This window comes from Vicugna pacos, chromosome 33 (assembly GCF_048564905.1).
Source record: "Vicugna pacos chromosome 33, VicPac4, whole genome shotgun sequence".
NCBI classification, from domain to species: domain Eukaryota; kingdom Metazoa; phylum Chordata; class Mammalia; order Artiodactyla; family Camelidae; genus Vicugna; species Vicugna pacos.
Genome location: NC_133019.1, coordinates 4,169,406 through 4,194,014, shown reverse-complemented (window position 1 = coordinate 4,194,014; position 24,609 = coordinate 4,169,406). Strand labels below are relative to the sequence as shown.

The window sequence follows — 24,609 nt, the reverse complement described above, 5'->3', positions numbered from 1 at the left end:
TGTTATGTCGGCCTCTCCCCAGGCTTGAGCAACTTGGGGGCCAGCGTGTGATTTTCAAGTCTCATTTCTCTCGGCATCCCCTGTTCCCGGCCGAACGTCTGGCACATAGTAGGTCCTCCATGAAGGTCTGGTGGATGAATGAGATGTGATGAGGCAGAGGGGGGCAAAGGAAGGCAGTTCTGTACGAGGATGGCCGGACTGAGCACAGGGAGAAGGAAGCTGGTTTCACGTGGGTGTTTGCAGACACCCAACGCGTAATCAAGATGTGTATTAAACAGATGGCTACTGGGTGCGAGTGCTGGTGAGAAAGGGCTGGCAGGTCTTATATAATGAGATCCTGTTTAAAATAGGATGCTAAAATGCAGGAGAAGGAATGAGAGAGGGAGAAGGGATGGGGCAGAATGCAGGAATAAGTGGAGACAACAGAGGGGAAAATGAACAGAGGGTGGGCACGGAGTGGAGGAGCAGACTGCAGTAAACCCGGGAGGTGGGGCTGAGGAGCCTGCCCAGAAACCTGACCTCCGGAGGCACCCTCCTCCCAATCCTCCCACTCCACCACACTGCAGCCATCTGATGACCATCTCCCCCGGGGCCGCAAGAGAACTAAACCCCTTGGACAGCCTGGCCCATCCAGAGGTGACCGCTGGAGGTCCTGCACACTCGGGACTCACTGGGCATGCGGTCACCCAGCGTGGCCCCTCGGCATGAATCACGGAAGGAAACAGACGTAAAAACTGGGCATGGGTTCGGGCTCCCTTTTTCCCAACAACCCGTGAGGAAACGAAACCAAGTGGAGTCTCCGGTGCCGGGCCCATCTGTCCATCAAGGTGAAGTGGATTCGCCCTGACTGGGCCAGCCGAGGGTCACAGACACTTGGATCTCTGCACACAGGGGGTGGGACTCCCTGCGTCTCGAGGCTGGTCTGCTCTCGTGCCCTGCGGGGGGCGCCCTGAGCGCAGCTGGAAGACCAGAGCCACGGCCCCTGTGCGCTTGTTTCCTCCCCGACTTCCTGTGATTATGAGAGCACTCGTTGCCATGGAAACTGTCACATGAGGGCATCCTCCGATAAGATCACAGCTTCTAGGAAAAGGACCTCAAGTGCTTTTGGGGGGAGGGGATGATGGGGGGAGTGGTCAGTGGCTTCTTGATTAAATTTGAACAAGAAAAGGTCACTGGGTGTGGCTGGTTAAAACAATAGACAAACTTGGGTGTCAGGCTTTAATGGCTCGTGGCCCAGAGTAACGGGAAGTCTGGCTCTGGCAGAGGTGCCAGTGGGGGAGGGAGGGCTCGGCATTTTCCATCATGCTCTAGGGTTCTTATCCATTAAAGACTTGTTGCACAACTACCAGATGCTGGGATCTGTACAAGTCACTGGGTGCAAACCGTGAATAAGATGCATGTGGTCCCTATCTTTGGGTGCCTCTAGCAGCAGAACTGGTCTTTGAGAGAAAGGATGGGACAGTTCCCAGCACTCCAGGAGCTGAAGAAGCACCCAAGGGCACATGGCACCTACACTTCCTCTTCTCCCCAGTGCTTGCAAAAATGGCAGCAAATGCCATCGCCTCTGCTGGTGGCCAAGTGTCTGCTTCCCCCTGGGGGAACCCACTGTTTCAGCTCTGAACTGCCTCCCGCCCCCATCCCTTCATCACCACAGACCAGACTGAGATCCTCTGGGTCCAGCTGCAGGGCCAGACCCATGAAGACCAAGTCCCAGGGGAAACTCTGAGAGCCCCGCTCCCAGGAGCTAAATCCTGTCTCCGGGTGTCCTGTTCCCCCGCAGTGGGGGGATCTCAGGTTCTATGAGGAAACACTGCAGCCACTCCCCATGAGGATGCTTCTTCCAAGCGTCCAGCTCTCCACGGTCGGAGCAGTGTGGCCATTCATCATCGTCAAAGAGAACAAAACATTCAGGAGAAGACAGTTTAAATTTTCCAGGAACCAAGAAGTTAGGTAATTTGCCCCAGGTCGCACAGCCAGTAAAGCCCCGCGTTGACCCAGCTGGTAGCCGGCGCCTTGTATTGGAGCAGATTTTACGACAGCACCCTGTGGAGTGAGGAGAGCAACGGAGTGGGTCGCTTCCTTTGCCCTTTGCCTTTGACCCCATCCGGCAGCAAACATGCTCAGGGATCCTCTGGAGAAAGAAGCTGCCCCTCGCCCATCCAGATCTTCAGCCGTCCTCTCGTGACACTGCCTCCACAATCAGAAATACGCACTCTGCGGCAGGGAAACATTCCGATGCATAACCACCCACGTGTGCTGCGGGGGCACCTGGATGCCAACCCCTTGTCGTGGAGCAGAGTCTCAGGGGAACTGCTGTGCCAGCCATTGACCCTTCAGTTGCCCGGGCAGAGGAGGAAGGAGGGGGCTCAGAGCAGCAGCACTCAGCCTCCGGTGTGGAAGTATCCCAGTATGTTTCCCGGCTGGTGCAGGGAACCAGGCGGGACACAGTCCCAGGGCAAGGGATGAGCAGCGACATCGACTGGGATCTGCTGCCGCTCCCCTGCCTGCTCCTCCCCTGGCGTCTGGGGCTGTGACTTGATGGTTGACAGCTCTCTCTTTAGCACCACCCCTTTGCACCTGGCAGGGCTTTGTCTAACCTTTGCAGCCGATCAGCACGGGCAGGAGAATAAGGGCTCAGTCTCACAGAAGAGATCATCTGAGCTTCCCAGTCGTGTTGAGTCTGGCTCCACGTCCCACCCTCGTGCTGCCCCGTCCTCGGGCACCGGGGAATCCGCCTCCATGGTCAGGTCACCACCCATCACTGGAGAGGAGCCTGGCCCTCAGATGGTCAGATGGAGCGAGTTACACGCGACAGATCATGCTGGCCCTTTCACTGTCCCACTGTCATTGAGAATCAGCAGCTTGCAGAGAGGTCAGGCCCACAGTAAAGAAACAGAAAGTACAGATACTGTAAAATGCTCCCTTCTTGGGGCTCAGACAAACCTTCTGTCGCCCTTCCTGTCAGCTTCCATATTCAGCGCTTTTTCTTCTTTTCAGCAGTAAAAGCATTCTCCGTGGGAGGAGAATTTCACTTTGATCTTTAGAGATGCCCTTTAAATGTGGTTATGGTCAAAAAGTGACTGTGAAAACTCAGTGTCAACGGGCAAAAGTAGATACCCACGGGAGATGTGGAGGCGCATCTGAAGGGAGACTGTGAGCAACAGGGGACTCCGGCCCTGGGTCCTGCTATGCGGGCTGCCTTTACGGACCCTCAGATCCTCTCCTCTGAACTCACTGAGGCTCATCCCGTTAATTTATTAAACTCCATTAAATAAAGTACTTTCATCTACGAAGGATTTCAATTCCATCTTCTAGGAACGTGGCCAGCTGCCTTTCTGGGCTGGTCCCAGCAAAAGTGCCCTCCCCAGTTAGTGAAGATTTAAGTGACAGGGACAGGGGTGGAGGACAGGGGGGTAGGGTTGCGAGGGTTAGAAATTCCAAGAAGTTACTTCAGAAGTCAGCCGAGCACTCTGAGTTTCCAAGGCCAATTTGGCCACGGGGCACAGCCCAGGGTGGGACAAGAGCCCTCAGACCGGAGACGGTTCGGGGCAAAGAGTGGACGCTTTGCAGGAAGGCAAGAGGGTGGGGAGTCACTAGCTGAGGGACGGAAGTCCCACGCCTCTGGACACCTCGGTTTTCTTTTCAGTAAGATAAGGGTCCTAACTCACATCTTCAAAGGTTAAATGAGGTAACGGTTGTCAAAGTTCCGTGTGTACTTCAGGTTATCAGATAACTCCTGTCTTACTTGTCCTTTCTAATTTGAAACAGTGGTCCTTGCCTGTTGTTCTTCGCTGGTTTTCTCGTTGTTTGTCTGAAGCAGCTTCCCTGCGGGGCTGTCACAGGCGTTAGACCTCAGCGCTGAGCCTGATCCGCCCTCGCTGCACGAACCCTAGACAGGGCAGGCTTCGTGCCTCGACTTCCCTCGTAGTCAGTCCTGGTGCCAGCGCCTGCCAGCCTGCGCCCGTAACCGTAGTGACAAGGCCCCTCACACGATCGCCCTCTGCCTCCTTGGAACATGGGTTCCCTTGGTGCTGGTGAAGGTGACAGGAGATGCCCCAGGGGCCACGTGAGAAACTGCCCCCAAATCCAGCGGCACCAAACAGCTGTTGTGCCTGCGGCTTCTGTCAGCCTTCACTGACGGTTCCTCACTCCCAGGTCTGGAGGCTGACGCGGGCTGGGGGCTGGCGGCCTCAGCTGCTCTCTGTGTGGACCTCTCCGAGTGAACCTCTCCATGTAGTTTCTCTGCTTGGGCTGGTTTGGGCTTCCGCGTGGGATGTTGGCCGCTGCCCAAGGGCCAGAGGCCCGAGAGAGATCAAGAAGCAGGTGGACGTCCTGACGCCTTTGCTGCCTCACTGGAAGCCACGCGAGGTCACTTCTGCCCCCTTCCATTTGTTGAGGTGTCACAGTGTCCCCTCTGGGCTCAAGGGGAAGGATGGAGGCGCTGCCTCTTGGTGGGGAGTGGCAAAGACTGGAAAGACAGCTCTGGCTGTTCTGGGGAAAGAGCCTCCCCGACGTGAGCAGGGGCAGCGCCTGCCCTGTCCTGAGCAGAAGAGCTTTCAGTTAGGACTGGCCGACTGGTGCATGGTTGCCACCTTCTTCCTTCTCCAACCTTGCCAAAAATGTGCCCCCCCTTCCCTTGCACCCCTGCCCTCTGCGAGATGGAAATAATGAGCTGGAAAGGGCATGGGGCCGGCAGTCAGGGGATGGAGAAGCCAAAGGCCTGAACTCACTCACAGGAGCCACCTTCTCCCGACACTTAGGATGTGACTGTGGCGAGACATCCCCCCTACCCCCGCCACACATGCACACACACACACACACACACACACACACTGCTGCTTTCCAAAAACAGAAGACAGAGGACTGTGCTCCCAAGAATTCTGTCTGCATTTTGTATGCTCTCTGGCTGCCAAGAGAAGGGACTTCTGGTCATTATGCAAAGAATGTGGGCTCCCCGTGGTGACCCAGGGACTCACTCTCCAGAGAGGCCTGGTTTGGGAGCCCAGAGGGCCCTCGGAGCAGGGACAGTGGCAGGGAACTCGCTCTGGTTGCTTTGGACATCCTTTCACTTGCCTCCAGCAAAGCTCGTCAACCACAGAAAGTTGTCCTGACAAGGCGGGGGGCAGAATCTGGGGAGAGGATGGGAAGGAAACTGGGACATGGGGTCAGGGCCTCTCGGGCCCTGTGTCCTGGGTCATTCCCTGTGCGAGAAATAAACACCCAGCCTAATAGTAAGAATTAGGAAAGGCTGGGGAAATTGGGCCTTTTCCGTCTCTGACTCCATGTGGCCTGTAACTGTGGCTCGTGTGCGTCTGTCCTGGCCGTGGAGGACAGTGGCCGTTTCTTCCATGTGTTTCTGCAGAGAACGGGGAGGTCCTCAGGGCACATTCTCCTGCCTGTCCTTGCTGCTCTGGGGGCTTTTCCATCTCTGCCTCCATCTCTGCTAAGCTGCCTGGAGACGCAGTTCTCAGTTCATCACTAATACCACCCAGGCCACGACGTAGCAATGCTCTGACCACATCCCGCATCACTCAACCGATGTCCCCGTGGAAAATAACCTTTGACTTAATCTAAGGAAAACAAATGTTGGAAGAGACATCTGCGGGTACTTTGAAAAAATGAAGAGAAAAGAAAACAACATATATGTGACAAATTCAAAATAAGGGAAGTTTTTTTATTAGTGAATTCACAGTTCTGCACGTGGCATTCTGCTGACATTTACCACGTGCACAGTGTCTGAAGGGCAGTGTGAGCAGGTGCTGGCCGCCTCCTGTCCTGATTATCTCGGCAACAGATGCCTCCTCCCCTCGTTTGCAGGGTTGTTTAACAGAGCCTTGCGTGTGTCCCGTCGAGGCCTGAATTCAGACGCCAGAAAGAGACAGAGAGGCCTGCGGCTGCAATGGAATTATGTGATAGTTTGAAGGGAGACGCAGAAACACAGGTTAGCGAAGTAGGCTCTCTTTTCTAGAAACCCATGGAATTCACATTTCAAATCTATTATCTTCAAACCCACTTATTTTGAACTGTAGGCAACCCTGGTTACTTTTAAGTAACCAACCCAGTTGAGAAAGACGTATCTCTCTGGCTTTATCAGTCTCCTTGCCCCTGCCCTCTGCCCTCTGCCCTCTGCCCCCAACTCCAGCCCACAGGTTCTCATTGGCATCTCGCAGCATTGTGTTTTTTTTTTTTAATTGTTTTTAAAAAGTTGGTATATTCTACATTCTAAGAACTTTAGGCACCTAATTTAGGTACTTAATTTGCATTATCTCATTTTATCTTTATTCAGAATCTAGCCAGTTAGATACTGGCATTGTCCACAATCTACAGGTGAGGAAATGAAGTTTATAAAGTGTAAATAAATTGCACTAGGTGGTGTGTCAGTGAGTAATTGATGGAACTTGGATTGGAACTCAAATCTCTCTGACTCCAAAGATTGTGCTCTGTGTTGCAGTGAACACAAGGAGTTACCCTCAAAGGGGTTATAGTCCAACTGGGAGGTGACAGGTAGTGGTTAAGTGCCCAGACAGCACACCTGAATTTGAAACCAGGTCACATTCACTTGCCGTGTGACGTGAACAACTTAGCTCATGTCTCTGAATATCCATTTTCTCATCAGAAAAGTAAGGGTGCCAGCAGTCTATCCCTTGCAGAATTGCTGGGAGGAGTAAATTAGATCGCTCACGTAAATAGGATTTGCCCGTAATAAATGCTATGATAATCGTCTGCTACTTTGATCTGTTTCTATCATGAGAACAGGGATGTGTTATTAGTGATGTGCTGAAGGCATCTTACCCAAACTGGTCTGCATCAGGACAAGTGCCCATCGGCTGTGGCGCCCTGGGCCCACAGGGCACCCCAGGAAGGAAGGAAGGCATATTTTGGTCAGCATTGCTAAGGGCAAACATGGCATCCACTCAGCCTGGGACTCCAGCTGCTGCTTCTCGTAGTTGCCCTTGCCTGGGAGCTCTGGCAAATGGGACAGGCGGAATACTGATGTTCTGGGCCACCTGCCTGCTCGGAGTCAAGGGACCAGGTGCTGCCCTCTGAGGCTAAGACACAGTGACTGAGGGACCCGAGCATCCTTGACTGGCCTTGCCTTCCCAGTGCTCAGCAGAGCGGAGCAACGAGCTTCTCTGAATCCTGTTACTAAGCTGATTCAGGGCTGACTTCACAGGCACAGGTAGGGACAGGGGCCGAGAGAGACCCCAGCGCCGAGCACCACAAGCCCTCGGCCCGTCCCACTGAAGTCGGTTCCCACACAGCGTCCCCAGCAGCAGCCTGTGCTCCAGTCTGTGAAGAAGCCTTGCCTCCGTCTGAGTGAAGGGCTCAGGGCGCGTCCAGAGGCAGGAGGGAAGCGAAGGAACTCGGTCCCTCCGAGAACAGTCTGAACTTCCATGCTGTCCTTCCCACGTTCAGCCTGTCAGCCCGAAGTCAAGACCCGGCAACAAATCACCAGTGAAAAGATCTCAAACACCCACCGTGCACTCACTCCTGTGAAGGGTCTTAAGCGCAAGGAAGAGTTTTGCAGTTAAACTCAGTGTTGAGAGTTTAAGCAAAAGTAAGCAGCCTCTGAGGACAGCAGCGGCCACACACGTGCCACAAGCTCTAGGCGTGTCATTGGTGTGTCTGCCAGCCCGGCAGCTCCGCAGCTCCTCGGTACTGACACCCACATCAAATCACCCCCCGGGACCCCCGGGGTCCCCGGAGGGGACAAGATGCTCTCACACAGTCTGTCGGCCGCACTCACCCCGCAGGACGCTCCTGTTGCCTCCTCCTGCTCCCTGCCCGTCTCCCCTCAATGCTCCTGCTGCCCCCAAGGCAGTCTGGAGACCACCCCTCACTGCCCCTCGGGCACCAGCGGCACGTGGTCTCGGGGCAACCCCAACGCTCTCCGCCGGGAACGGCAGAGGGCTGCTGTGTCCTTCCAGAGGCAGAGGGACCCCTCCCAGCCCTGCCGCTTCTCCAGCACCTAGACCAGCATGTCTGGGGCCTCGGCTCCCCGAGGCTTCGATTCCCGCCCAGCAGCCCCCACCTCCCTCCTCTGCCTGTGGTAGGTTTCCTAATTCGGCCCAGCAGGCAGACAGGGGCCGCCCTGCTTAACTTCTCTCTCTCTCTCCACCTCCTCCCAACCACCAGTTCTATTCTCCACACTGTTATAAGTGTTTTTGAGCCCTTTCCCAGTCCACGGTTGCAAACAGAAAAGTGTGTGTGTGTGTGTCTACCCAAGCGGTACTCTCACTTCGCCCTTAAAAGCTCGAATGAGCCAGAGGGCATTACCATGAGGGAAGACTGCACACACCTACAAAATGGGAGGACTGGGACGCACAGGAGGCAAGTGGGCCAAGAAAGGCTGCTCCGAGCACAAGGACTCACAGACTCTGAGGCACACGAGTGCGCGCAGGGCTCGTTTAGTGGGGCCGCGGGAACGGCACACCCAGGACAGGTGTGCAGCGTGGACCATGCCCGGTGGGGGGCCTGGGGTGGCGCTGAGTTCTGGGGAAACAGGCGGAGGAGAGCAGATTTGCCATGATATCAAGGGAGCTCTCAGAGGCATCTGAGCCGAGGTTGTGGTCGATGGCGGTACTGACTGCTTTCAAGGGAGCCAGATGGGCAGGGGGCCGTGCAGGGTGGGCTGGGTGAGGGAAGGGTGTGGGAGTGTGTGGTCACGGAGCAAAGAGTCCGAGAGAGAGACTTCGGGAGCCCCAGACAAGACTAGACAGACAGGAGAGGTGTGAATCGGTTTGGGGTAAACCAGGGTCCTCTCCTCCTGCGACATGGCTTTTTGGCTGGAGTTTCTTTTGATGGTGAATTAAAGGGAACTTCTACTTCAAAATAAGTTCAGACTAGTTTTGTGCCCTGTACCAAACTACACTTTGTCTTGCAAAGTATTTTTTCTCTTCTCCGTAAGAGTGTCTCCACGGTCAGCCTCAGGAAGCCCCAGCTTGGTCTTTTCTGTCCTCTGTTACAGCCTCTCTGCTGTGAACCTGGGTTTTGCCACCTGCTTGGCCCCCCCGACTTGACAATCCTGTTTCTCTGCTTCTTGACCTGTGCTCTCTGGGGATAGTGATGTAAGGGGTCTTCCTCCCTTCACCAGAGCATCACTACCCCAAGTCCTGCCTCCCCGGCCTCCTAGCCGCCATAGTTCCATCATCCTCGCCCCTAACCTAGACAAAATGGAAGAAGTTCTTTCATTGGAAACCGCAAGCTTTGTGCGTGATCGAGCAATTAAGCCACTCTCCACCACAGACGACGATACCCCGTTTCTTAGATGTGATCCCTCTGTGTAGCAGAACTGAAGAACGTTCATCACCTTTAGGCCCAAAGGGCATTTATGGGTCCCAGGTGGCAACGCGTCTCTGCTCCTCGTGTAGAACCCCAGAAGTTCCCGGGCTGAGGCTCAGCCCTCTGGAAGACGTCAATGTCACACTTTTCCACTTGGGACCACTGTGTGCCCAGAGGACAATTCCAAACTGCTTTGGGATGTAGAGCCCAGGCTGATCCCTCAGTGAAGGGGAGGATGGATATAATAACCAAAAACAAGTGGTTCTGAGAAGCACAGCTTTGCTCTGAGCCTGACACAGGCATCAGGTGGAAAGTGAAGGCTCCCAGCAGAGTTTCGGTCTGAATCCCGGGACCCCTTGTCCTCTCCATACTATACAAGCAGCTCAGCTTTGAAAGTCCCGTCTCCGGCCATGTCTGTCCTTGGCAAAGCCTCCTGGTGCGGGAGCAGACTTCCTGGAGTGTGTTCCAGTAATTCTTCCCTGATCTCAGCCGGAAACAGACACAGAAGAGCCTTTTCTTTTGAAGTATGGCTGTTCTCCTGCTAGGGTTGAGAATGGCCCTGGGCGAAGGGGTAGCAGTTAGCTGGTAGACAGATGGTAATTTTACAGGTGGGGGACGGGGCAGGAAGGGGTGGGGCTAAGGTAAACAACTTAATCATCTCTTTAAAGGTCTTATCTCCACCTACAGTCAGATGCTGAGGAACTGGGATTAGGGCTTCAACACATGAATTTTAAGTGAACAATTCAGCCCAGAGCAGGTGGCCTCAGAGGATCCTTACTTGAAACTAATAATCATTCAAAGCTCACTTCACTGGGTGTCACTGTGTGCCCGAGACTGTTCTAAGCATTTTGCGTGTGGTGACTGTCTCATCCCCACAATTACAGGCTGCATGATTCTAGATTATGTAGATGATAATTAATTCTAGATTATAGATGACTACCTTCTTTTCTGAAACACGATCAACTTAACTTGGTGGAATCAGGTCATACGGTGACCCTCACACCCAGTCCCTGCTCTGGGTCCCTGTGATCTGAGGGGCCTGGGAGGGAAACTCTCATTTCCGGGCTTCAGCTGGTAGATCTCTGGAAAGTGCAGGACAGCGTTTCTCCATCCATCACCTCCACCCGTTCCGGCAGGTGATGGGACAGCCTGAACGGGAGGACAGAACATCCTCTTTCAGCCCTGACTCCCCCGCCCACAGCGCTGAGATGCTGCCCTCTTTCCTGGGCATGCTGAATCATTACATTTAAGACTGGAAACTGTCATCTCAAGGAGTCAGGCAAGGAAGGAGGAGGGAGCGCTCAGTCCTGGGGAGGCAGAGGGCCTCCCACCTGAATCGCGGGTGTGTAGGACGGAGCGGCCCCCTGGAGCGCCCCTCAGCAAACAAGCTAGACACCTGTCCCTACGTCTTCTCATTTGACCGCCTATCAACGGCGAAAAAGCTATTCTTATTCCGGTTTACAGATAAGGAAACTGAAATTAGACAGGGCCACAGCCCTGGGCCCCACCCTTCCCTTGTGTGACCTTGAGCTACCTACTTAACCTCTCCGGGTGGGTCTCACTGGCCTCACCTATGAAAGAAAGGCTCCCTCTCGTGTGCCCGTAGCTGGACGGCTCCCCCAGCTAGTGACCAGCATTTCTGCTCATCCGGAGAGCGCCTGGGCTCCGAGCACCGCGACATCACACATGCGCGCCGTGTAGCCATTCTCCTTGGCTTCCTGCTCCCCGCGCTCCTTTCTGGGGGTCCCAGCCTCCAGACCCACGTGAACACACTCCTGGCAGTCCTCCTCCTTGCGTCGCTGCCCAGCCTCCCCCTCACCCGGGGTCACCCGCAGAGACCCATCAAGTGGGCATGAGTGAGAGTCACTGACCCCCCGGCAGCCCTGGAGTTGGGGTGGAGAGTGATGCTGGGTCAAGGGTGACACGGGGCTCTCTTCTCCTTCTCTGCCCCCCAGGAGGCTCTGTCGGTGGTGAGCGACGACCAGTCCCTCTTTGACTCCGCGTACGGAGCGGCGGCCCACCTCCCCAAGGCCGACATGACCGCCTCAGGGAGCCCCGACTACGGCCAGCCCCACAAAATCAACGCCCTCCCACCGCAGCAGGAGTGGATGAACCAGCCGGTGAGGGTCAGCGTCAAGCGGGAGTACGACCACATGAATGGATCCAGGTGAGCCCGCCGGGCGGGGACTGCCCTGGGTGGGGCTGGGGGCTCGGGGCCGGCACCTGCATCCCGGTGTCTGGGTCAGGTGGGCGCGGCACAGGGGTGTCCGGGGCGGGCGAGGCGCTGGTGCCAGGCCAGGGAGCCCGGCCAGTCCCTAGAGAGCGGAGGTGAGAGCAGGGCCAGGGAGGCCCCTGCCTCTCGGGGCCTCGACTCCGAGGCCGGGTTAGAGTCAGGCCCGTGCACCGACCGGCACGCAGCTCGCCTCCTTCACGGCAGCCCGGTGCAGCCCTGCTGGGGTCACTAAGCGAGAAGGTGCTTCTCCGTGTCTTCGTGAAGATGCTAAGCTCTCTGCGTGCGCCCCACCAGAGCAAAGATGACAGACCATTCCTGGAGTAAAAGTCCAGGAGCGCCAGCAAAGGGGGACACGCCTGCGGGCCCACGTGCGAGGGAGGGCACATCACACTGGGAAAGTGCTGGAGATGGTGCTGCCCAGGGCCTGTGGAAACGGATGGGGTGGCCAAGAAGAGGAACGCCCCAGGGTGAGGGGGCAGGTGGCCCGGTACCAGTCCCCGCTCTGCACGTGGGTCAGTTACTCATCCCTCAGTGCGCCGGCCGGAGCAGCCCTGGCCCACAGGCTCGTTGTGAGAGCTGACACTGATGCTGTAGGGGACCCACCCAGGGCAGGGCTGAGGACTCGGAACGCACTGGACGTCATGACAGTGACCTTCACCAGCAAAGTTTGAAACAAAGAAAGCACTAGTCTCAGTCACGAAACCAAGCCAGTGGGCCCACAGCACAGGGAGACACAGATGGAAGCGAGGAGAGGGCCCTGATTGCCAGGCTGAGAAAACAGGGCATTTATTCCACATGCAGACACCGCCTTGAAGCATTTGGACGTGACATGTTAGCACCATCGGCACCGCGACTTAAGGTTCGAGAGCTGAGCGTGACTGTACACAGAGATGGGGAGGGGAGAGTTGGGAAACTGAGACGTTGGTGAAACAGCCCAGGTGGGAAATGATGAAGTTCTGAACTAGGGTGATGGCACTGGCTGTGGAAGTAAAAAGGGAAAGTCACATGAGGGACATTGCGGGGGACAGTGAGCAGGGCTTAGGTGGCTAAATACCGTGCATGTGGGGAGAGGGTGAATCAAAGGCTAGCAAAGCTGGGCTGTCTGCAGGAGTGAAGGTGCCAGCAGCCACCACAGGAGCGGGGAGAGGAAATGCTTTGAGAAGGGATGTCAGCGTTCCCCGTGAGATGTGTGCTGAGCAATCGGTAGAAATCCAGATAAAAACATAGACTCGGCTTTGGAAACCGAAGCTCAGACAACATTAGGGGGTTGGAATTTAGGCTTGGGCCTCATCTCAGAAGAGTTCTAGCTGAGAAAGTGGATGAGGTCACTAAGGAAGCAGGTCTAGAGTGAGGCGGAGGCGCTGAGCTGGTGGGGAGCCCCCCTCCCACCGATGGCCCTGGGCTCAGACCTGCCCGGGAAAACTCCAGCCCCACCAACCAAAACCGGCCCCTGGGATGCCAGCTGCCTAAGGCTCGGCGGTTCGGAGCCAGAAGCCCCTCACATGAGGGTCCCTCCTCAGAGGCAGTGAGAGTAACACGCAGCTCACTGCGGAAGGACACAGTTTGTCAAACACTTCTCCACATTATCACTCGCTCCCCAGCACTGTCCCACGAGAGTGTAATTCCACTCCGATATATGGAGGCAAATCGGGCTCTGAGAGGACGACTGACGTGCCCAAGGACTTAGAGGAGGCAGCGCTGCCCCAGAGCCCAGGCTCTCGGGTCCTGGCCTGCAGCCCACCTCCCCACCGCCTCCCCGAAGAGCATCTACTGTCTCATGTCTGCCGACACCCACCGGACAGTGAGGAGGGCCGTTCAGCAATGCCTCCCAAACTGGCCTGACCACAGGAGCCCCTGCTGCTTGCTGGAAATCCAGATCCACCCCTGAAGAGGCTGTGGTCTGTGGGAGCCTGAATCCAACCACTGCTCAACTCTGCAGCCCCACCCCAGCCCAAGCCAGCAGCCCCTCTCCTCCGAGGTTCCCCTCTCCTCCAGGAGCATCCTCTCCTCCCACATCCTCTTGCCTTCCTGAAGTCTGCTCATCACACAGCAGCCAGTGTCCTCCTTTAGAAGATTTAGTGTGGGAGAAAAAGAAATATTTCACTTTCTTGCTCAAAATCCTTTCTTGGATGACAAAGTCCTTTGCATGGGCCACCAGCCCTCTGACACCCTCTTAACCCCCTCACCCATCTCACTCCTTCCACCCACACCAGCCACACGAGGCTCGAACTGTTCGTGGATCCCAAGCGGACTCCTGCCTCGGAGTCCAGGCCCACGTGTCCCTTCTCTCTGGAACACTCCTGCTCTATCTAGTCTGCCAACTCTCTCCTGTACTTGTTTCAGGTCTCTGCCCGAATGTCCCCTCCTCAGAGGCCTTCCCTGATCACTAGACCTAAAATGGCGCTATCAGTCTTTACCCTGCTTTGGTTCCTCCTGGCTGCTGTCACATCCTTCTCTGAAACCCGGGCAGGGCTCTGTTGTCCCTGAGCAGTGCCTGGCACGTGACAGTTGTTCAACACCCAGTTACTACATGAATGTGGGAAGGAAGGTGTGGTCCACCCGAGTCAGAGGCAAAGATGCCCGGCCCTGTGGGTCATCGGTGTACAAGCAGGGCCACAGCCCCCGGTCGGCCGGCCTGGGTCTGGGCTCAGAAGGGGCTGCATTCGTGAGCTGACTGCTCCCTCCTGCTGCTGGGGAAGCCACAACACACCAAAGACTAATCCTGGGCAAAGAGGGTTCCCCCACCCAAAGGAAATCAGTTCTCAAACCTACTTGCCAGCTCATCCCTGGCTCCGGTCACCCCAGACGCCAGCAGGAGGACGGCTGTGTGAAGACCCCGGGGAGCAGATGTGGTATCTACCTGGCTCTGGTTACACAAAGCAGCCCCTGCTTTTGATCTGCTTCTCTTGACCAGGGCCCTGAGCCGGTGGTAGGGGAGGCTCAGGAACTGATGCATTCTCACCCGTCCCAGGGAACAAAGAAGACCCAAAGGGCTCTCAGAGCCCAGCAGGCGAGGCACAGCCTTCACCAGCACCTCGTAAATATTCCCTAAGTGCTCACGTGGAAGCTGGACTGGTGGGCAGCAGGGAGCAAGGATTTTCAGAAAAATGTCTTTGCTTTGGATGGAACCATGTGAGAGCAAAAAGGAGCAAGACGATGGAATAGACGCCAGCCTCTTAAACTTCTCCCTCTCCGCCCGGACTTCTCCTATCCCCCGGGTACCACTGATGTTGGCACTTCTAATGCAAAAGATAATTCCTAACTTCAGATGAAAAAACCGAAGCAGTTGTAAAATTTGGGCTCTCCTGGCTCAGGAACTACATTTGCACCTCGGATGCAGTAGCCACTAGTCATGGGTTCTTCGGAACACTTGAAATACGGCCTATCCAAATGGACATGCTGGATTTAGAAGATTTAGTGTGGGAGAAAAAGTAAAACACCCCATTAATTATTTTTCTATATTGATTATGCTAGAATGGTCATCTCTGGGCTGCATTGAGTTAACAGAGTAATACATTTTAATATATGATTAAAATTCATTTTACCTGTTTTTTTATTCTTTGATACTATCATACTTTTTTGTTGTTATTTACCTGTTTTTATTTTTAATTTTAAAAACGCGGCTACTAGAAAATGTTCCGTTACGTATGTGGTTCCTTCGAATGGACAGTGCTGGGTGAGGTTTTAGACCATCTCGTGATTTGCAGTGAATTCTCTCTGCATTCTTTGATAACTTGGGATTCTGAGTTACTTGATGCTTATCAGACACCCCAAGGAAATGTGTGTCTCTGGAGGAGGTATTCCGTAGGCCTAAAGCTGCAATGCCCCTCTTGCTTCTGATCCCAGCAGCAAGTCATCTGCACCAGGGCACAGGGTGGGGAGAACTGAGGGCTGAGGAGCCCACGGAAAGTCGAGCTCGCGCAGGTTGGGAGAGGTCCGCTCTGTGTCTCCGCACCTTCCCCCTGCGGTTGAATCTGTTAGCATGAGATGCTCTTGAAACAGCTGGGCCCCGGGGCTCTGTGCTGGGTATAGAATTCAGCAACTTGATCCCCGCTGTGGTCTGCAACCAACTCTCAGCTGCTTCCTGCCTCAACCACGGGGATTGGGGAAAACATCCCACAAAGGAAAGAATATCAACTTACGGAGGGAAACGCAGGACTCACTCCCCTTATGTACCTGACACTCTGGACCGGAGTTCAGTGTCAGTCTGCCCCGACGCTCCCGGGACTGGCCAGCTGGATCTGGATGGCCTTGTGAGACATCACAGACCTCAGCTCCATTTACAGGAAGACGAGCCTCCCAGACCCTGTCACTTCTACCTCTGACTGCGGGGGCCCCTTCCTAAGGCGCCTCCTAAAATTCTGCACCCTGCAGTCTGAAGCACGTCACACATCGGCTGGTGGGAGGCGCACCCAGGACTCTGGAGAAGCTACAGGCATCCACTGTGCAGGGAGATGAAGACAGCTATTGGGTTAGGGTGATGGCTTTACTGGGGATGATTCCTGGAAATTTGCTTTCAGTGTATTGCGTCTTCTTTTTAAAAACAAAAAAGTCCTATGCAACATCTCAGCATGGAGCCTACAGAAATGCTGAAGGCATCACAGATTTGCTTAATTTTCAAACAGTGTACACATGATATGGAAGACACACATCGGATAGTCCCAGTGAGGTGGCTTGGGGAGCCCTTGAGTTAGCTGTGCAAATATCGAATATTAGGTATCCATTGACTGTGAACCTGGGCTGCAGACCTGTGGATCTGGATGACAAACCCTGAGTTCAGCTGCTCTGAGTTGAGTGGGAAGGTAGGAAAGACATTTGCAGCATCTAAAGAAGTTATCTTTAGGCAAGGTCTTTGAAATCTCCTTTCATTCAAAGACTCAAGATCTCTCACCTTGTTTTAAATCACTTGACAGTTTGCACAGCACTTCTGGAAACCAGTAGCAATCTTTTTAAAGAATACTCACCGAGCACACAAAAACAGAACCAGGGGGGTAAAGAGCTTATGTCCAGTGGCGAAAATAAAGGACCAGGCTGCAGGGTCCACATCATCTTTGCTGTGGCCTCTGCTGCCCGGGCTTCTGAGCCACTGCCGAGAGGGAGATGCTCTGAGTTACACCCTCACAGGCACCGCCTCCTCCCTACGCTATTGTGGCGGCCCCCGGCCGTCTCGTCCCCTGTCCCGGTGCTACCAGCTGCCCGTGGGCTCCCACCCCGTGCGAGCTGTAAGTGCAGGGCTCAATACAAATCAGCAGCAGCCTGGGCAAGCTGAATGGCAAACTCTCTCCAGCTCCGTGCGTCCCCCCAACCCCCGCCTTGTTTTCAGGGGGCCTCTTCACAGGCGCCAGCTGCCTCATTCAAGAACAGCCTTTCTGCTGTGCTTCACCTGTGCGCGTGCTGTCCGCGGAGGCACAGCGCCCGGGGCTCCGGGACGGTGGGGTGTGCGGGGGGGCAAGCGGAAAAGGTACAGCTGCCCGCCCCCCCGCAGCAGTCAGAGGCGGGCCGGCCGGCGCACGCGTGGAGGGCCGGGGCGGGTGCCAGGGCTTTCCCTTAGGGCACCGCTTTGCCGATGGTAGAGTCCGGGTCCAAGGACAGGACCTTGGTCCAGAGGAGACGTGCCCAGGCAGTGGTGCAGACAGGCCGATCCCCTGGCCCAGCTGGGGAGCAGGTGCACACACAGGGGTGAGGAAAGAGAGAGGACACCGAAATCTGGTAATGTCTTTGGGATAGGAAACCCGGAGGTTCCAAGCACTGGTCAGCCCCAGTGGTCACCCCAGCAGGAGCACCCAGGGCCTGGCCGTATTCAGAGGTCCCCCCCCCGGGGGGAGGCGGGGCTGGCCCGGCCAAGCCGCACCCCGCAGGTGCTTCTCTTGCGCTGTGCTCAGACTCCTCTTCTCACCAGGCGACCTACCAGGCCGCTTTCACCAAATGGACCCTCTAGGCAGTTGGAGCTTCCTCTCTTCCTGGCACCAGGGACTGGCCCTGCTACGGTGCCTTGGGCATAAGGGGTCACTTCATTGCGGTGCAATGAGAAGGGCTGACCTCACCTGTGCATGGCACGGGGTCTGTTTGGGGCTCAGAAGTCCCCGGAGGCCCAGCTGATGTGGAAAGCAATTTTCCCAACTCGGTCTCCCTCAGAGTTCCGAAAGGCGGGGGTGCAGCCCACGAGAGGCACTCCCCTTCCGCCACGCCCGGCCGACGTCGCCCCCTCGCAGAAAGTCCTCCGGCCCCCGCCAGAGGCAGTGTGTGCTCTGGCAACCCCGCCCGCGGCACGGCGTTCCCAGCCAATGAAAACGTTGCGCTCTCTCTCTCTTGGTTGAAGGCCAACTTAATCCTCCAGACTCCGGCCGCACTTGGGCTGTTTCACAACGGCCAAGTATGCCGGGAAGGGCTGCCGGGCTGTGGCAGCGTGTGGGGGTGTACGTGTGGCGTGTGTGTGTACGCATGCATGTGTGCCTGTGCGTGTGCGCGCACGTGGAGTGTTCTGTGCCGGCGCACGGAGCATCTGTGCACGTGGAGCGCATGTACGCATGCGCCCACTTGCGGTCAGCCGGGATGAGGGCGGGGGACCCCGCGAGCTCCGCCCCCGCTTAGCTCGGATCCAGGACCAGGGTCTTTCCGGGGCTGCTTCATCTCAGGCCAAGTCCTTCTCCAGCAGCAGCCAAAGGGCCAAACTCTGGTGAAAAGCCCTGATGTGCTACTGCCTCCCCTCAGACTGCCATGGGGACATTAAACCTTCAACAATCTGGGGCTCTGACGGCTGGTTCTTGGTTCTCTGCCTGGAAAAACAGTAGGCGAATAGTAAAACCTTAAATTCTAACATGTGTAAGTTATACATCTTATTTTCATTTTCAGCCCATGTTCCCCTCTGTAAGACATCAGGAAAAAATTACCGTCTGACTTCTAATATCTCAGTGGAGCATTTATCTCCCAGCTATGATAAGTGATCTTCAATATTTTTTTTTCCTTTCAGATTAAGAAACAAATTCATTTAATTTTCTTTATTGAATGTGTTCTGGCCTCCCCCTCCCCCTGCCACCGCCGAGGCCCCCTGCCCCCTCACCCCCACCCTCCTGGCTGTTACTCCCTCGGGCTCCCTGACTGCTCTCCTGCCCACCGGCCTGCCGCCACCGCATTGTGGGCTGGGCGGGGGTTGGAGGGGAGGGGAATCTGGCACAACCTGGCTCCTTAAGGCCTCGGGATGGTCTGTTCCTGCCCACAGCAGAGGGAGGGAGGGCAGCCGCCAGGCCTCTGGAAAGCCCTGAGAGGTTCTGCGGCCCGGAGTTGGACGTCTGTAATCTGAACCTTATCTGAACTCCTGGGTCTGAAGGCCTGGTCTGGAGCTCTTGCGAGGACTGGCTGTCTCCCAGGGTGCCAGGGCTGACGTTTCCTGCTCCGGATGACCAGGGCTGCAGCCTCTCCCTGGCCTCTAGTCTCTCCTTCGTTCCACTGCTCTCGGAGTGGCTGAGCAGAAGCTGAGGCAGGGCAGGATGGCACTGCCCTGGGCAGCACTGGGCTCAGGGTAGGTAGGGTGTTCTGCCATCCTACTCCAAGCACCAGGTGGCCACAGGTGAGATGTCGGCTCTGTCTCCAGACAGATGCTCTTTGCTGAGCTGGAATGCCGTGGGCAGCCTCTCTGCTCCCATGTTGCCGAGTACCAGGGGTTGACCTGGCCGTGTACTTGGAGACCAGCTCAGGGGGATTGCCCTGTCCCTTGTGTACTTCCGGGGGCTGGGTGGTCAGGCCTGCAAAATGCCACAAGGGCCACAACCTCTTGGGTTGAGGTTCTTGGATTCTCTTCCTCCTTCAGGCAGCAGCCAGCTCTTCTGCATGTGTGTTTTGCTAGAGAAGCTTAAGGCAGGAGACTTGAGTCAGTTCCATCTTCTCTAGCTGTGCGCCCCTGGGCCAGTCACCTCACTGTGTGGTTTCCTTAACCATAGAAAGGAGGTGTTAACCCTTGCCATCCCTGTCCTGGGGGTGATTGGGAAGTTCAGATGGAACACTGTATGAGAACTATGTTAAAATAATATACATACAACAGGAAGAAGTCGCTTAGGAAATACTGATGGCTCACTCCCTCCGTGAGGCACTATCTAAGATGCTTGAGGTGAAAACCTGAAAGTAGTGACACCGTCAGGAACTTCTCAGTCCAGCAAGGGGAAGCGCACCTGTCTGGCTAACCCTCGCATGGCGAGACAAGTCCTAGGACCACGTTAGAAACAGGGTGCCGTGGGGGCGAGGCAAGGGCAGCAACGCCGGACTCAGAGGTCCAGACTCCAGTCTGAGGGCAGCCAGGGGCTGCCAAAAAGTTTTTCAGTACCGTAATTACAGGATTGGGATGGGAATTGAAGAAAACCCTGGTGGCAGCGTGGACAGAAATCAGGCCGCGTCAGCAGCGTCCGCGTCATCGTTACACTGAGCGGGGCCGGGCGCTGGCTCCGCGGACGTGGCGCGATTGGCTGGGGCGAGCGGCCCCGTGCCACGCCGCGGCCGTGGTGGCAGTGGCACTGATGACTTCCTCTGGACTTTGTCTTTTCTCGCTCCAGGGAGTCTCCGGTGGACTGCAGTGTTAGCAAATGCGGCAAGCTCGTGGGCGGAGGCGAGTCCAACACCATGAGCTACAACAGCTACATGGACGAGAAGAACGGCCCCCCTCCCCCCAACATGACCACCAACGAGAGGAGGGTCATCGTCCCCGCAGGTACTTTGGGAACCAGGCGGCTGCCTGCCATCCACGTCCTCACTCTTCTGGGCTAGTAGTCCCAGTGGGCGTCTCCACCTCCACCCGGTACCCTGTGCTCGGTGGAAATGCTTACTTGGGAAAGCCACGCCTCCCGCCTCCTTCCCTGGTCCCCTTCCAAGACAGCCTCCCCCATGTCACCAGACCCTGACGTGCAGCGTCCAGTAGCCCCGCCCCCAAACAGGGTCACTCCGGAGAGTCTGTCCTGAGTGCCCAGCAGCGCACACGGGGTGTGCCCAGCAAAGGGAGGAAAGGCCAGGCCCTCTGAACCCAAAAGGAATCCCGGGAACACCCAGGCGTGCCCACCCTTGCTTTTAAGGAGAAGGGTGGCTCAGAGGCTGTCATGTCCACCTGGCAAGCACTGCCTGGCATCTGCAGGGTCCCACCTTTCCAAAATTACAGCCAGCGCTTATGGTTTCAAAATAGAAATAACTATATTTAACAAAAGGAGCGCCTTCACATGTGTGCAGCAAGTTATGTCATTCTGTAAAAATAACCTATTTTTCCTAGGAATCGGCACTGTTGGTTACAGAAAATAAAATCATTGTTCAGGCCTTCAGTGCGTTGGCCGGATATCCTGCCTCGGCCAGCGAGCTCAGCCGCCTGGTCCAAAAGGGAGTCAAATCTACAACGTGTAGGGTCCGTGCCAGGTAGAAGGAGCGAGAATGTCCAGATCTCAGGCAAAGTGAATTCCAGGGCAGGAGTGAGACCTAATCTCACCAAAACAAGTTTCCCAAAAGGCCAAACCCCTTCCATTTGGAGACGTGCCGACACAGTTGTGTCTGAGGGCAGAGGACTAGATGTGTCTTCGAGGTAGTCCAAAGGGGGTTGCGAGTCTGTCAGGAAGGCGTGGTTTTATAACGGTCTCTCCTCCTAGGCTCTGGGCATTTATTTTCCACGGGAAGCGGTGTGTCACCATCTCCTGGGACAGACAGCCCGGTGCATGCCTCCTGGGCCAAATTCTAGGTGGCGGGGGCGGGCACGCATGAGGCAGGAGAGGGCCGGGCTGACAGGAACTCCTGCGCCCTCCGGGGCTTAAAAACTGCTCCTAAAGCGTTTTCAGTTTCCTTGTTCGGCAAGCATGTGACCTGACAGGCAGAGGAGGAATGGGTCCACGGGCTGAGGGCCTTCCCGGTGCCGGGCACCGTGTAAACGGCCTCGTCCCGAGACACTGTTTCTGTGGTGTCACGTCCGACCCCCCTTCCTCAGGACCCCCACCACGAGTGTTTAGCTCAGGTGTGTCGGCCAGGGCCAGGAAAAGCCTGCCCTCTCCCCTCTCGCGGAAAGAAGGCGGGCAGTGACGGCAGACCAGAGCTGGCCTGCAGGGATCCTTCTGCACCCCCGACAGCAGAGCCGAACCTCTCCAGGCCTCGGCTCACTCGGTATCAAACCCCCCGCTCCAGCCCTGCTTCTCCAAACAGTGGCAGCCTGGGAAGGAAATCTTGAGGACAGAAGAGCCAGGAGGCCAGAGGCGGTCTCTCAACCAAATGTGGACACCATCTCACTTCCTAGTCCCTCCAGGGAGGGGATGCAGAAGTGGGGACAGTGACCAGACTGCTTGGTTGACCCTTCAACTCTGAAGTGCTTTCAAAAGAAATAGCAAAATGGGGGGCTTCTGTGGGCCACGGTGACCACAGCCGTAGTGATGAGAAGAGCCTGATTTCCTACCAGAGGGGTTTCAAAGCACTTCATGTAATGAATTCACTAGCTGGGGATTCACTTCATTATTTTACCTCTGGCTAGATCTTCAGGCATCATCCTCACACATTTTGGCCTCCTCCAGTTCAGCCTCCTGGACAGGAGAGAAAGTCTCATTTGGGAAAGTCCACAAATTAAGGCAGTGAAACGTTGGTGGAACAACCAATTGAATTTATGGTGGGATTTTAAGACAAGTATAAATGAAGGCCCTAGTTAATCCCCAGTTCCAAGTTCAGATGGGAAGACACCAGGACTAAATCATCCAGGAGCTACATTTAGAAGAGTTTAGCGTGATCCAGAGAGAAAGATTTATCATTCATTGTGCTGTAAAGGGAGAGAAATAATATTGTGACAGAGCCCAAAGCAAGGGAGGAAATAGTAAAATAAATAACATATACAGTATAAATTTGAATTTGAGGCTGCGGCTACTCAAAGTGAGGAATTAGGAGAAACAAAGGAGAGCTGATGAAATAGTACGCCGCATAATCCAAGCTCCCCGAGGACACGTTTCTTTAGAATTCTGGGATGCTGCAAAATTATTTCCATCTACCAATGGTCCATGCCTAACTGTTTCTGGAGAGTGAAAGAGTAAATCAAAGCAAGAAATTTATCTGAGAGAGAGAGAGATGCAGACTTGGACAGTGACGCCCTAGGAGTGGCTGGGCCTTCTGGAGTGATGACAGAGGACCTCTCCTATGAGCTAAGGTGGGAAGGCGAGACCGGCAGCAAAGAGGAGGCTGGGGGGTCGGGGACCCTCACCTAAGTGCAGTCCTGGGAGAACCGGAAGCCCAGCTCAGACTGGGACTGAAGTTTGAGCAGAGTCTTAACCTTTCCCAACTCCACTACCCATCTGCAAAATGAAGATAAAAGCCCTTTTGCCAGATTTTCTTGATGAGTGGAAAAAGGGGACACGTGCAGGACACGTGGAATGCCTAGTAGGCATTCAAAATCCGGGCTGTTACGGGTTCCCGGGCCCTGGGTCACTGGTTGACGGTGGCAGCAGCCTGGGATCTGCGGCCCCAGGTCCTCCTCTTCTAACCCCACCTCTCTGCCCACTCCGCCACCTCCAGCACCAGCTCAGCAACTGCCCCACGCATGGGCGGTGCCCCAGCCCCACTCTGGGGTGGGGGGAGACCACAGAACCTTGCTCTTTCACCACGGCCACTCTGAGTCATTCAAACCTCTCCCATTTTTGCTGAGAGCCTTCACAGCCCCTTAGAATGCGAGGGTGAGGTGACAGAGGTAGCAAAGTTATTCCTCCCAAGAAAGCAGGCTAATAACGCCAGCCCAGTAGAAGCTGGGGGCTGTCAAGTCTCCTTCCTCCTCCCAGAAGCCTCTGTGATTCCAGATGCACACTAACCCCTCCGCCTGGGAGTCCTCCATCTGCCGCCACAAAAACCTGTCACTTAATTACACACTTTCCTGCCTAAGTGTTTCATGTGGACGGAATAGACCCATGTAACTTTCTCCCATGATGCACATACTTGACTGTTTATTGGATCCACCAATAATTGGGTGCCAAGGAAAGAGATGGCTTCCAGGTTGTGATACATGATAAGATTTAAGGGCTCCACCTACTGTGGCAGCTATTAGACTCGCCAGCAGCACTCCAGGTACACCAGCTCCCCTCACACACACACCCCCCTGGCTGGGGAGGAGTCTTGGGGGTCCTAAGGGGAGATGGCCTCAGCCCTTCCATTACTTACTTGGGACCTAAAACGTTTTCTCCCTCTGACACCATTCTCATCTTTGGGATTTAAATATCCTGAAACCATTCAGGAGATGTTCTTAAAGAAATGTCAACACAGCTGTCCCCAAAGGGAGAAAACCCAGGTTGGATTTAAGTTAAAGATTAACACCTCTGGATTTCCGACTGCACAGATGGAATTGTGGTCCAAGCGTCCACATGTGTGCTCTTTCCTGCAGCCATCTGAGAGGCAGGTGTTCTTTCCTGCAGTCATCGATGTTCTGAAGATACAGATGGTTTCCCTTTCCAGAGACATTGGTCCCCGGGTCTAGGGGACCCAGAGCGCTAAGTTGTTCAGGCAGCTCCAGATGCGTTGGGGCCAGGTGGGAGCTCTGGGAGGACCATGTCGGAGGGGACCACTTTCCCACTGGGGGCGGGGCAGATGAAGGAGAGAGGAGGAGCAAGGGAAGGTGAAGGGAGGGGAGAAAGGTAGAGGTGGAGGGAGAGAAAGAGGGAGGAGACCCAGAGTCAGAGAGATGGAGAGGGACAGAGACAGAGACACACAGAGAGGCCACCCAGGTGGTCTGAAGGGGGAGGCCCCGCCTCCTGCAGCCCTGCTGACTAACATCTGTGTCCTCTGTAGACCCCACGCTGTGGACGCAGGAGCACGTGCGGCAGTGGCTGGAGTGGGCCATCAAGGAGTACGGCTTGATGGAGATCGACACGTCTTTCTTCCAGAACATGGACGGCAAGGAACTGTGTAAAATGAACAAGGAGGATTTCCTCCGAGCCACCTCCCTCTACAACACGGAAGTGCTGTTGTCACACCTCAGCTACCTCAGGGAAAGTAAGTGCCTGGTCCCCTCCGTTTCTGGGCAGCAGAACAGCCCCAGGGGCTGCGGCCCAAGTCCCGGGGCTGGGCACCGACTCTGCAAGGCCAGCCAGGATGAGGAACCGCCCCAGGGCGGGGCG

The 24,609-nt window shown here is 55.5% G+C and overlaps 1 protein-coding gene across 2 annotated transcripts in view; it reads left to right on the top strand.

The window, feature by feature from the left end:
• FLI1 (Fli-1 proto-oncogene, ETS transcription factor) overlaps window positions 1–24,609 on the top strand; it is a 110,085-nt gene that overhangs the window by 49,187 nt on the left and 36,289 nt on the right. For both annotated transcript variants that reach the window (XM_006211658.4, XM_031670355.2), the window contains exons 2-4: window positions 11,238–11,449; window positions 20,059–20,213; window positions 24,281–24,484. In XM_006211658.4, coding sequence (XP_006211720.4) covers window positions 11,238–11,449; window positions 20,059–20,213; window positions 24,281–24,484 — 571 coding nt within the window. The remainder of the gene's footprint in view (window positions 1–11,237; window positions 11,450–20,058; window positions 20,214–24,280; window positions 24,485–24,609) is intronic.